This window comes from Ursus americanus, chromosome 3 (genome assembly GCF_024610735.1).
Source record: "Ursus americanus isolate L20-20 chromosome 3, mUrsAme1.1.p, whole genome shotgun sequence".
Taxonomy (NCBI): Eukaryota; Metazoa; Chordata; class Mammalia; order Carnivora; family Ursidae; genus Ursus; species Ursus americanus.
In genome coordinates, this window is record NC_142129.1 from 33,064,485 (window position 1) to 33,078,645 (window position 14,161).

Consider the following 14,161-nt stretch of genomic DNA (forward strand, 5'->3'; position numbering starts at 1 on the left):
AGCTATCATGTCCCCATAATTCTTTTCTTCTCCAAACTGAACTACCATTTTTCAGTTGATAGTGTTTCCAGTTCCCTAACCATCCCTATTCTTCTTTTCATTTTTTTGGGGGGTCAATATTTCTAATATATTTATTTTATCATCTGCTGTATAATAAGTACTATTTGAATCAGCAACTGTGATAGCTATTTTATTTACATTATTTTATTTAATTCCCACGCCAGCCATACAGAATTGGTTTTTCCCAGTGAAAACACTGTGTCAAGGCCATCCAGCTAAGAGACATGACTTGGATTCATACTGACTGTAGATAACCACCAAATCATGTGCAAGAATCTTAGCCTTTCTCTGCCTCCGTTTTCTCATCAGTGAAACTCCTAGAGTTGTCATGAAGATTAAATGAATTCATATTTGTAAAGCACTTAAAAAAGTATCTGGCCAATAAAAAGCACTGTAAGTGTTTATGAAACAAACAAACCTAGTTTGTGCTTCCACACTATACCATACTCTCTCCCTATAATTTTTTTTAAGTGGGTTTGGTATGCTGTGCCAAGGTCCCCCAAATATATCCACGTCTTAATTCCTATAATCTGTGGATATTACGTTATACAGCAAAAGGGACCTTGCAGATCTGATTAAGGATCTTGAGATGGGTAGATTTTCCAGGTGGACCCAATGTAATCATAATAGTCCTTATAAAAGGAATGCAGACATTAGAGTCAGGGAGAAAAACATGTGACCCTTGAAGCAGAGATAAGAATGATGTACTCCGAAGATGGAGGAAAGAGCCACAAGCCAAGAAATATAGACAATTTCTAGAATATGAAAAGGCAAGGAAATGGATTCTCCCCTATTGCCTCCAGAAGGAACCAGCCCTGACAACACCTTGACTTTAGCTCAGGGAAACTGATTTCAGACCTTTGTCCTACAACAACAAGATAAAAAATTTGTGTTGTTTAAGCCACCAAATTTTTTATATATTTTTTTTTACGGCATTCATGGGAAACTAATACAGCAAGTGTCCCAAATTGTCTGATACCTTGCATTAGAAAGATCTCAAGTATAAAGAACCTGAGTTACATCTGTGATGAGTATCAAAGGTGTTGTGTACTAATCAACACCCAGGAAAATACATTTTACATCCAGAACATTCCTAGTTGCACTTCATATTCCTAATTAGCAAAAAGCCACACTAACAATATTAAGTCTGCCCCACTTTTCCCCATTTCTTGGGTATCAGCCATGCTCATGACAACCAGTGTGGGGGAAATTTATCTCATTGGTGCTTTTGTTTTTATCCTGTCAAATGTCTTCTCTGCCCCCTTTCTTTTAGGGCCTTCTTTGCATCTTTGAGAGTGAGTTGTTCCAATGTCTCTTTCTAGGTGCTATCTTTCTTTAAGCCTCTCAAATGTCTGTGGTCATTCTCTGCACTTCAGTCTTAACAGAGGGAGTCTCTGAGATTTCTGACTGCTGGCCACAGTACATCTTGGATGGAGCTTTTGTGAAGCTTCAGTTGTTTCTAGGAGGCAGAAGAAATGTCTTCCATTGAGACTGACTTCCTGTGGCACAGATTTGCATGTCATGGAACCCTGCACCCTTTTATCTTCCTGAAGTTTGGATGAGACTATGCAGAAATCTCTCATCTTTTTTAAAATTCCATCTCCCTCTTTGCACCATGTAGACCATTGTTAAACTTAAAGAGGAAAATCCCTGCTTTTAGAAAAACAGACCTCTTACCTTTCCTCTCCATAAGTTATCACAGGCTTGCATATACCTATTAATTCATCCCAAGTCCTCACCTTTGATGTTTGCTTTGTTTTGTTTTTGTTTTAAAGGCCCCCAAAAATACTGTTCGCACGCACTGAGTCTTTGGTCAACTGAAATCTCCAAATCTATCCCATATAAATTGATGGGGAGCTGGATATTTCCCAATTTACATCTATTTAAATTTTGAACCCAAATGAAATATTGTGTATTTTCCACGTAAGTGGGTTTGGCCCACTATTTTAGGCTATTGCACTATTAATAATAATAGTAATTTATTGAGTATTATGCATCCAATACTATTAGGGGTTTAAAGTATTAAACTGCTATTAATAGTTATTACTAAATCATATTATTATAGTAATAATCAAAAGATAATAATAACTTTATTTTTAAATGCTGATTTTGCCATTCAGTCAATGTTATTTCTCCCAAGTTAGCTTTTTTCCCCAGTTTTGAGCAGCATCCATACTATGAGTCCTGTCAAATATGTTAAACAGCAATGCAGAAATGATAGGTTCTAGGGGTGCCTGGGTGGCTCAGTCATTAAGCGTCTGCCTTCGGCTCAGGGCGTGATCCCGGTGTTCTGGGATCGAGCCCCACATCAGGCTCCTCTGCTATGAGCCTGCTTCTTCCTCTCCCATTCCCCCTGCTTGTGTTCTCTCTCTCGCTGGCTGTCTCTCTCTGTCAAATAAATAAATAAAATCTTTAAAAAAAAAAAAAAGAAATGATAGGTTCTGTGTTGGGGTGCCTGGGTGGCTCAGTTGATTAAGTGTCTGCCTTCAGCTCAGGTGTGATCCTGGAGTCCCTGAATTGAGCCCCCACCCCGACCCCAATTTGGGCTCCCTGCTCAGCAGGGAATCTGCTTCTCCCTCTCCCTTTGCCCCTCCCCCAGTCATGCGCACTCTGTTGCTTACTCTCTCTCAAATAAATAAATAATCTTAAAAAAAAAAAAAAAGAAAGATTCTGTGTCCACAATTATAAATGTTACTCAAGGTCAGTTTCCCAAACTTCTGTGCATTTATCTTCAAAGGGCCCTAGAATAAAGATATCCGAGGACTGAGAGCTATTTTTAATATATCAATAAGTGAAAATTTTGGGAAAAATTAGGCTCATGTTGAAATATTAATCAGCTCTCTTTGGGATTGATAGTTTTAACAACTTTGCTTCACTAATAACTGAGCTCGCGTAGATTTATTTTATCAGTGAACACATTATAAAAGACTTTGTAAGATGCTTTGCTGAAATTAAGAACTGATATTATATTATAATCCTCCTGACAATCATCTTAGGAAGATACATCACTAATTTTATTTTATAGAGCACTGTATTAGTTTCCTAGGGCTTTCATAACAAATTTAAGCCACAGACTGGTGGCTTAAAACAACAAAAATGTGTTCTCTCACAGTTTTGGAGGCTTGAAGTTCAAAATCGAGGTATCAACAAGAGTGGTCCCTTCTTGGGGACTCAGAGGGAGATTTCCGTGCTTCTTCTCTCCTGGCACAACTCCTATCTCTGCCTCTGTCATCACATGGAATTCTTCCCTCTGTGTCTGTCTTGTTGGTGTCTCTTTCCCTCTTTCTGTAAGGACTCCAGACGTATGGATCAGGGCCTCGCCATACTCCAAGATGACCTCATCTTAATGTGCAATTTAATTACATCTGCAAATACCTTATTTCCAAATTAGGTCATATTTACAGGTACCAGGGGTTAAGACTTCAACATTTTTTGGGGAGTGAGGAAGGACACAACTCAACTCATAACAAATAGCGAAAAGGAGAAATCAACTAAAGTGACCAGAGAATGCATACAGAATATGAACCCAGTACTTTTGTCATCATACAATACCCTCTTGCTTCCAGTTCCCTGTCTCCTAGTGAATTCCACTTTATTTTCCGTGTCTTGTTAGACTAGCTGCTTAATAATTTGCTATAGAATTTCATGGGTGCTAAAAATCTCACTAATTCTTGGTGTCCAAATCTATTATTTCCCATTTTTATTAAGTCGTTCTTACCATTAACTCAGGTTCCTCAAGTACTTTTCTTGTTTCCAAGCTCTCATAATTGCTCTGGACAATTTATTTAGATTGGTTTACTGATTCCTTATCACCCATACTCCTGTATTGGGCTTCAATTTCATTTTAATGATTATTCTCTACATTCTAGTTTAAAGCATAATGAGTTCTGCTTTTCCATGTGCCTATCCATTGTTCCTGCGTTGTGATTTGTCATAGAAATCATTGGTCTTTTCCTACATCCACCTTCCCTTTACAGTTCTTTGCCTTCCCCTAAGGGTTGGCAGTTCAAAGCAGGGCTCAGCCAAATTCAGTCAGTTAACCAACCAATTGATGATTATTGGATTCCTATTATGTGCAAGGACTGTGTGAGATGGGGGGTGGGTTCTAACAATGTAAGAAACAACACATAAGAAATCTTGCTGCTGAGGAGCTTGTGTTCTAGCATGGGGAACACAATAGAGTAAGCAGGTAATTGCAATAGTATATGGTAACTGCTATGAAAATAATTGAGCAAAGATGCCTGTGTGCAAGAGGAATACCTTACCCACCTTTGAAATAATTGCTAGTACCACACTTTTGTAATTAGTTATGTTTTTTTCATATATTGTTCCCTTACTATTCTATCTTAATATCTGCTTTTTGAAGACACAATCATCCTTTTATAGATCTGGTGGTGCCTAGGACCAGAGCTCCCACATTCTGCAGCCAATGTATTTTTTTGCCTTATAATAATGTGCAACATATTAATCAAATAAGAATAATAATATTAACCTCTTCTTTTTTTTTGCAGATTCATATCAGTGATATAGTTCTCTAGAAAAAAATCAGAAAAGCAAAGGTTGGTATGATATCTTACAAACGCTTAAACCAGAGTTTATCTAAGAGAGGTTATTTAAAGATATGTTAGAGCATTAATTCTAAATTCCCTGGGGCACATTTGTTTAATCCAGACACTTCACATTATTACAATGTCTTATGTGGTGGGAGATTTTATAGAGACTAGAAAGAAAAAGATATTTTTCCAGATACATTGAACAGTAATATGGATGGCCATTAGCTACACATTCAGTTCCTCTAGCAGCTTCCTTGTTTTACTTTCATGGCTTTTTAAGAGGTTACTTCTAGGACAGCACTGCTCTTCAGTCTGCAGTAGCTCAAGTCAGAAACTGAGTGGGGGGAATGCGGTATCCATTGTGGTCTGTTTTTCTCTGTGACAGTTGTTCCTATTTTGTGTTTGTTTCTCCTTTAATGAGGATACAACTTTCATCTAGGGAGATGTATGGATCACTTGTTAGTGCACTTAAATGCACTAAGGCACTCCATCAGCTGGAAATTGTGACTTGTAGCTGAATTATTTTTGCACAGTGAATGGTTTTCCTTTTGACATATTTTAATATACTTGCACACTGAGAGCAAGAGTGGGTGAACAGAAAACAGACTGTTTTATTAACCCAGCAGTCACCTTTGAGGTTTGTACATGTCCACTTTTTTTCTTGCCTTTGTACATAATCCCAAGAGGCTGGTACCTGGCTTTGCTCAGAATAACAAAGTCAGGCACAAATCTCCAAACACAATTGTTAGCTGAATGCCAACTGTTTCTTCTCATCTTTTTTTTTTTTAAACTTGAGCATTAAGAATTGTATCTTTATGGGTGAACCAGAACCATTAAAGAATGAGTTTGTTTTTCTATTTCAGATGCTTCCCCTATCATTTACTAGATTTATTTCATAATATGTAATCTTAGGTGATAAAAGAAAATAATTTTTTGCATGTTTTTTGCAGAGCTCCTCTTTTTCAAATCCATTAATAGTGAGAAGAAAAGAAGACAAATATGTTACAAGCTCTAACCGGACTCCAGTTTCAACAGAAAGAACAATTAGGAGAAAAGGAGAGGAGACTTCATCTCAGCCAGGAAGCCAGGGCCCAGCATACACAGTTCCACATGCAATTTTCATACAAACCAATGTTTCAGAGACTTTTCCCAGTAAGACCAGAAATTTCTTCAAGTCAATTACCATCCTTTTCTAAGGTATATATCTGTATATCTATATATATATATAACCATAATTTTTAAGTAAATATAGTAAGTAATCACCTCTGAAATCCATATATTTTAATTTTACTCAAAAGTTGAAGAGCAAATAATAAAAATCCAGAGTCTTCTCCCAGCCCCCAGTAAGTGGCTCCTTTAAAAGGATGTAAGTTGTCAGAGTGACCAAACATCCAAAGTACATAATTTTCTCTTCCATATCATCATCATTATCAACATCATCATCAGGATAATAACACCAGTTGATATTTGGGAGGCTTTTATTCATTACAAAGAAGTTACGTATCATCTCATTTGATTATCCAAACCAATCAGTGAAGTGTACCTTATGAACAGAAACATTATTTAGAGTGAAAAGCCTTTTAAAAGCATTCCAAGACTTCTAAAACACAAGTAAGTGGTGTGGTATATAGAAAGCATGACATCTTTGAGTTAGAATTCTGAGTCTGCTTTGCTGATTCTAAGATATCGGGCCTTTTAAAACATCACTTTGTTGAATTGTTCAATATGAGAGATAATAATTATGCCAAAAGTGATTATGGAGTTTGAAGATTACCTTTTGTAGAGGGTCTGTTCTGGTGTGTAAAGGTAGCAAATGTATTTTAGATGGGATTTTTGCAGGGGAGTAAGTTAGAGGATGTAACTTTGAAGACTGACACAATGAGTGTATGATCCTAAAGCTAGGGGAACACAACCTATTCAAGGGAACACACCTAGTAGAGGAAGAGGCAAGATTAGAATTCATTTTTTTCTGCCTCCCAGTGTACGTCTAGAATTCAGTTTAATTTCAACACTATGTTTTGAGTCTTTGACCAAGTTCTTGGTCTATAATTATAAGATACAAATATGGAAAAGAGAGACCTTACTATTAAGATTTTGTAATGTAGAAGGGTAAATAAATAAATACACTAAAAGAAAGACTGTACCATACGTGTGGTACATAGTAATTGTACGTGGGTTCGGTGATGTCATGGGAGGCTTTATTATTGTGAGGCATTGGAGTTGGACCTAAAAGTATTGCTACATCTATTTTCAGGGAATAGGTATATCAATCATATTTGCTTTAGCTTTCGTATTAAGCCTATTCTTAAAAATAAGACCATTCCATTAACCTCTTGTAAACTTTCAACCACAAATGCTTATTTATCGTAAATTAAGCTTTCAAAAATCATTGCTCCTTAAGGTCATGGATATCTTTTGTTTATAATTATTTTTGACTTTATTACATTTTTTTAAGTCCTTCTAACTTTATTTACTAAAATGTGTTTAGGCAGGAATGCTTTAAAAAAAATTTTTTAATCTTGAATTTTTAAATTGAAATGAAGTTGCCACACAGTGTTACAGTAGTTTCAGGGGTACAGCATAGTGATTCACAATGTTTGTATGTTGTGCTGTGCTCCCCACAAGTGTAGCTGCCACCTGTCACCATGAATGCTATTATAACACCATTGACTATATTCCCTCTGCTGTACCTTTTATCCCCGTGACTTATTCATTCCCTAACTGGAAGCCTGTATTTTCTGCTCACCTTTACTCATTTTGCCCAACTCCCCATCCTCTCCCCTCTGTCTTCCTAAGTAGCCATGCTTTTCATGGAAAAATCACCTAAGATTGAGTGCTATAATCTTTGTCTTCTTAGGGTCATCATCATCTTCCTCCTCACATCCTCATTATCAAAACAATAAAATTTTAGCACTTTTTAAGCGAGTGCTGTAGGAAAGCCATCATACTAAGCACTTTGTGTACATTATTCCTAATTTCTTAATAATCCAGTAGAGTATTTGTAAGCCCCATTTTGCAGATACTGAAGTGAGGCTCAGAGATTTTAAGAAATTAGTTCAAAATTACACAATTAGCAAAAATGGCGATGTCGGCACTTATTATTTTTCTACCTAGTTGGAGTTTATCACTCTCTTACTAGGTTTGTTAGTGAGAACTCAGATGATTTCCAATAAAAATAACCCATTTGGAAGCAGATTGAGTCCCCAAGAGAATTTGCTGGTTTCTATTCCTAGGAAGGACAGCTGATACCAGGGGTGACTGGAACTAGGGCTTCAAATATGTTAAGAATGTGTTTATCTCTCATCTGTGCTTTTCCCTGCATACTGTCTTTGTTCTCAGACCAGCTCCTCCTAGCAGCAAACCGTGTAAGCTTCATTCCCTCCAGGCTCACATTCTCACAACTTGCCATCTAGGAAAATGCGGGCTTGTGTTACCTAGCTCCAGTGTGAAAATTTTCAGATTAAGATTTGCTCGGGATCACAGTTTCATCTTCTGGTCTGGTCATTAAAATGATGGTGAGTGCTATGCTTGGTTTTTATTGGTCAGGTGTTCACTTCTGAGACCGTAGGGGCAGATAGAAGGGATAGTGTGTTACTTGAATTGGGTGGGGGGTACTCTACAGACATACCCTCCGGGAAACTATTAGGCAGTAGTCCCAATCTGTGACTCCTAACACAGGCCATTATGATACCTATTCTCATCACCTTGGTAAATGTTCTACCAGTAACGCCCCTGATAAGATCTATTAAATTATATCTGCAGGATGGAAAGGTTTTCTCTACTTTTACCCATTAAGCTAAAGTATGTCAAGTTTGTTACAAACATTTTTTTAGGGGGTAGGGGCAGGGAGAGAGGAAGTCATAAGCAGACTCCCACTGAGAGCGGAGCACCAATTGGGGCTCTATCTCATGACCCAGAGATCACGACCGGAGCTGAAACCAAAAGTCAGAAGCTTAACTGATTGTGTCACCCAGGTGCCCTGATATATTTTGAGATTTCTTAATGCATTGTAATATAAGTTTCAATAAATATTTATTAATTTATTTTGAAGAATGAAATTTGGCTGTTTTAGAGTATGTAAAATAGGCGTCTTCTTTAAAATGGAACATTTCCTTCTAAGCACGATCATGTGCTACCCCTGGGTGGAATGTTAATGGACAGACTCTATGTGGGAAGTTCTATCCTCTGGAAGTATCTAATTTCATTCTGTTGATAACATATAGAGGGAGTAAAAATTATGAGAAAAATGTAGTCTCTTTCTTTTCTATAATAATTTCAAACTTTTCTTGAATTTGCCACTGCCCTTCGAATACTCATATCTTACTGGGGGATGGGTAGGGTATAAGAGATGGGGAAGAGGAGATGGCTAATTGGGAAGAGAATAATGGGATAACAATTTAACTTTCTAGTTAAATGTATTTCAAACCTTGCAGTTTAAAGTGTTTGCTTTCAGGTTAAATCTGTCTCTTTCTTGCAAATGCTGTCTTTCATGGGTATGAGGTAAATCTTACGTGTCTATGTGTCCTCCAACCAGGCTTCTTGTTGGCTTCCACTGCTAGGTCTGTGGCTAATGGGATTCATGTCCTGTCCTCTTGGCTGAGGCAGCATCAATGGTCAATGCCGGTAGACCTTGAACCTCAATCACAGAGCCCAGGCTGGACCTCCTCAAGCTACCCCTTAACCACTGGGGGCCTGAAGGAATATTTGTCAAGTCACCGTTTCTGATATGCTGAGGTTACTCAACACTATCAGAGTTCTAAATGGAAAACAGACCAAAGGCTCCTCTTGTTCATGTTTCTTCTTCTTCCCATTGGCATTTCTGTCCTTTCCCAAACTCCCCAGTAAATACACACTAATGACCTTGCCCCAGACAGGGAGTTAGGACCCTCATGTCTGTGTTCTTGTTTCCCTTTGCCTTCTTTCTACAATTTTTTCCCCCAGAGGAAACATATTACTTCTCCTCGGCCTGTTAAGAACTTCCTACATTTCCTTTTTCTAGTGTTGACATCCACCTTTTTCTCTGGGGCCATGAGCAGAAGGGCAGGGAGTTGGAATACAGAAAGGAAGATATATAAGAGGTGTATATCAAGGAGATTAATCCTAATATTGGGGTAAAATTTACAGAACAAGAGGTAATTAAAAAAAAAAACCCAATCACAGAATAATTGCTAAACGTTCCATGCTTCCAATTTTCTAGTTGTACTTTGGGTGTTCTAAATTTGTCAAATAACCTGTAGAATTTTGTTATCTCCTCCAGATAAATCTCATTTACATTTATACTGAAAAACCTTTTGAAGTTATCTATTTCAAAGACCTCTTAACAACCCTAACGTTTTAGAAAAATAGAATAAAACTCAGACTTTAAAAAGACATTAAGTGTCTTGTGTATTACCACTTACATACTTTAAAAGTCCCTCTTCTCCTAGTGTTGATAAAAGGGAAATTACAGAGACTATAGAGCTAAAAAACAAAGTGACAACTATGCATTGTCTATAAAAGTTTTTTTAAAAATCAGAATAAGGAAGTTCCCCCCCAAAGTTCCATTTGTTCTAAATATGAGGAATGCATGATTCAGACCTGAGCAAATGTAGCTGCTACTATCCAATACCAAGTGATGGGTGAACTGAAATGGTAGCAGCGGCTTAGGCTAAGTTCATCCAAGTTATGATCATCTTCATAATCAAGAAGCCTAAGGAAGTCACCTAATCCCCATTGTGTTTTCTGAATAATACATTATTCATTATTATACATCTGAGACTCGAAGCATCTAATACCCTGTAAAATAGCTTTATAGCCCAAGAGTTTACTAATGGAGGAAAATGGCTTGCTGAAGCCAAGGGGTACAAGAGTGGGAGTTATCTGTTTCCTACAGTCTTCAAGTATAAGATAGTCTGGCATTGAGATTCATATTAATCAATACCTGCTTTTCAGGAGCTGTCTTGATTTTCGGTAATGATGCAGAGAGAATTATACACCTTTTGGGTAATATATTGTGGCATCCAAAGATGTTATAATATTAATGTTCTTCTTCTCTATGATTGGCCTATAATTTTAGCATAATTTCCTTTTACTTATCTTGAAACATAGAAAATTGGTCACCTTTAACTTTATAATCTCCCTCCATAAACGTGAAGACTGTTGTCCATTTTCAATTTTTCCTTGTATGTCTCTTTTTTTGAGGCTTTTAATAAATTATTTTGACTAAGAGTCACCTCTTCAAATTTCTCACGGTTACGTGAAACTGCATCATGGGGCTTGACCAAAAAAAAAAAGAAAAATCATTAAAGTTTTAAAATAACAAGTACTCAACATACAACTTTGTTTTGCGAATTTTTAGTGACAATGCTACTATCTTCATTTTCAATTACTTTTTAAATGTGTAAGTCCAGATATATACATGCTAATTATTTCTATTAGCTTCCAGTAGATGAATAATGATATCTGTATGTGCTACCTGACCCTGTGGGTGAAATCTCAAACACAAATAACTGAGAAAATCAGAAATAGTATATATTTCAACTCCAAATTACATTTTTAATATTAATCTATAACTATACAAGTGAAGAGATTCAGTTCAAGATTTAAAGAGGTTCTTGGTGTTTTGTGACTTGTTTTAGCTCCCTCGATTCAACAGTTCCCAATCTCTTTGGCTTTCCTTTCGACTTTCTCCTGTTTAGGTTCAAGGGATTGCATGTCTACAACTTTGCTGAGACCTCTCCAGTCTGATTACACACTGTGTAAGCAGCAGTTTCGGCAGATACTTTTTACTTGCTAGCGGAAAGGAAACTAGCTTTCCGTATTCCTATTCTTGTTTCGCTCCTAGTTACAACACTTTCCCTTTGTCCATCAGAGGCCATCTATACCCTTGGGGCTCCAGACATTCCCTCCTGCTTTTCTACACATGCTCCATCTTGTCACCTTCCCTTAAAGTGTTCCACCACATTCCAGGCACTTGTTCTCACCATATTCGGTTTTATTTTCTACGCAGCTTTTCAAAGTATCTGAAAATAGCTAATCTTATCATCTTGGGGGCTTTTGGCATTGTTTATTTGTTTACTGATTGTTTGGCTCAACCACTCAAAATGTAAGCTGCTTAGGAGAATGGATCTTGTCTGTCTTGTAGATGCAGCTCTGGGGACTAGAACAGAGTAGGTGCTTACAAAATATTTGTTTAACAAAGGATTTTCCTTAAACTCTGCTTTGGGGATACTTTATTTTTTTTGAGGGGGTGGCTTCTCACACTATCCACAGGCAAATTAATACGTTATCATGGCTTCAATAAATGTAAATGCTCTAACCTACAAAGGTTAGCACTGACATCCTCTGAGTTGACATCCACATATCCAGCTTCTTCTACCTAGATTCAATATGGCCAAGCTAGATTAGTAATCTAGTGTCTTCCAGTGTCTTCTCAAATAAAACAATACAAACAATGAAACACTGCTCATCATTCAGTGTTTTGTACTTCATAACCGGAATACTTATCCATGCATTTGCTCAAGCTTTAAGACTGGACTCATCCTTTCATCCTCTCTCTGTTGTTGCAAATTCTCTTTGAGTCTCTCTCATACTGCTGAATCTGCCTCATAAATAGTTCTCAAATCTACCTACTTTCCTCTACTGCTGCTACCATGACCCTAGTCAAGGTTATTATCATTTTTCATGTATTTAACTACAATGCTCCCTATTGATGATGTCCTTGCTTTCTGTCTCGTTCCCATCCAAACTTTCACCACCATGTATCCCCAAGGATCTTTCACCAGGTAAATATGACTGTAGTACCCTTTTCCCAAAGAAGCAAACACATCAACAAAAGCTCTTCAGTGACTTCCCATTCCCTTTCAGATAAAGTTCAACTTCCTCAAGTTGCTTAGAGCGGGGATGTATCCTCACTCCTCTTACCCTTCTTGCTTTGAGTACTCATAAGAGTGAACGATTTATCTTTAGGCAACTTCCCCTACATTATACTTTTCTCAGCTGGATTATAGCTAGAAGCAAATTTGAGATTATATTCTCCAATAAATACCTGGTATTCTGTTTCTAGATATTAACAATTGAGAATGGAATATTAAACTTTGAAAACAGAGGAGTGTGGTAGGATTAATATTTTACTATAAAAAATACATTTCTTAAGATTACAATACACAAAAATGGTTACTAGCAGCAAAGCTTAGAATTTTCCTTAAGAATCATCTTTGGATCTACTCTAACACATGAACAAATGTTCCATTCAATCTCAGTTTTCAGACATAGCTGAATGGCCAAATTATTTTGGTCAAGAAAATTTTCAAAGCACTTATTACTTGTGTCCAATTATAGCCATAGAAATGTATCAATAACACCCTCACACATTTTCTAATTCTGGGATATCATCTAATGCCTTTTAATAATTTACAATATATTTATCATTGTCCCGCATCCCCACCCCCAAGCTTTTTTCTGCAATCAATGCTATTTTAAAAGTAAGAATTCCTTCACTGGTTCTTGTGAACAAAAACACTCCTCCTCTTTCTTCAGCCAATTAGTTATATAGTCAATCAGGTCTGCCATTGGGGCAAATAGCTTAAATATTTTAAAAATTTTAACCCTTGAATTGTGTAAAATGTGAAAGGTACATATATGTTAAACTTATTTAAAATGGTTACTTTCTAATTCTACCTTCATCTTCTTTCCTTCTATTACAGTTGGAGCAAATTGCAATTGTCTCCCTTCACTGTTATTAACTTTTCCCCTTTCATCAGAAAAAGGATCTTGCTTTCTTTGATTCTCTTACTGATATTTTAAAGAACTTTTTTTCCCTCTCTCCCTATCTCTCAGGCAAGTCCCATCTCAATTGTACTTTGTCATTCACTGTCAGTCTTTGTGTCCATCCTTTTATCCCAGCCTAGTTTTCTTCTTTTTCTTTTTTTGGGGGGAGTGGGGGGAAGCAGTGGAAGTAGGGGGCATTGGTGTTGAGAGCCTCACATCCATTTCAGGCCTTAAGCAAAATGAATTCATTTCAAATGGAAATCACTGTTTACATCAAAAAAGGTAAGGTTTCTTTGTTTTAATAAGTTAGAGCTTATGTAACACATACTCATCTAAAGAAATTTTAGAATAGGACCTCCAAAAAACTAAGTGGAAAATAGGACCTCCAAAAAACTAGTAACTGGAAAATCTTGGGCTGTAGTCACTGAAGATAAGGAAAGACATCTGCTTCAGTACCCCATCTGGCTTTTCCACAGGCATTTCAGACTCAGTATGCTCTTGCTCTTCCTTTTATCTATGCCCATCTGCTTGTATGGTGTGTTCCCAACCTAACATATTTTCAGACCCTTGCCATAGGGCAGAAGTGCCAAGCAATTATTTGTTGAGATAGATAGCCCACATAATACTGTAAGTGACATCTGTTCTGTAGGAAATCCCTCCCTTGTGGCAGCTGTGTCATATTGGCAGCTCATAGGAATATCAAAATTGACATACAGGAACAATTGAATGTTTCATCTTATCCTGAATTCTCACTCAGAAAGCATCCAATACCAGATGCTTTAGAGGGCCCTGTAACCCCC

At 37.1% G+C, this 14,161-nt stretch overlaps 1 protein-coding gene across 3 annotated transcripts in view; it reads left to right on the forward strand.

Moving 5' to 3' along the window:
- Positions 1–14,161, forward strand: part of TFEC (transcription factor EC) — a 229,715-nt gene that overhangs the window by 66,182 nt on the left and 149,372 nt on the right. For all 3 annotated transcript variants that reach the window (XR_015723893.1, XM_087860874.1, XM_045792800.2), the window contains exons 2-3: positions 4,572–4,619; positions 5,564–5,810. Coding sequence is in view for 2 of the 3 variants with exons in the window: in XM_087860874.1 (XP_087717000.1) it covers positions 5,613–5,810 (198 nt within the window). In the remaining variant the exon portion in view is untranslated. The remainder of the gene's footprint in view (positions 1–4,571; positions 4,620–5,563; positions 5,811–14,161) is intronic.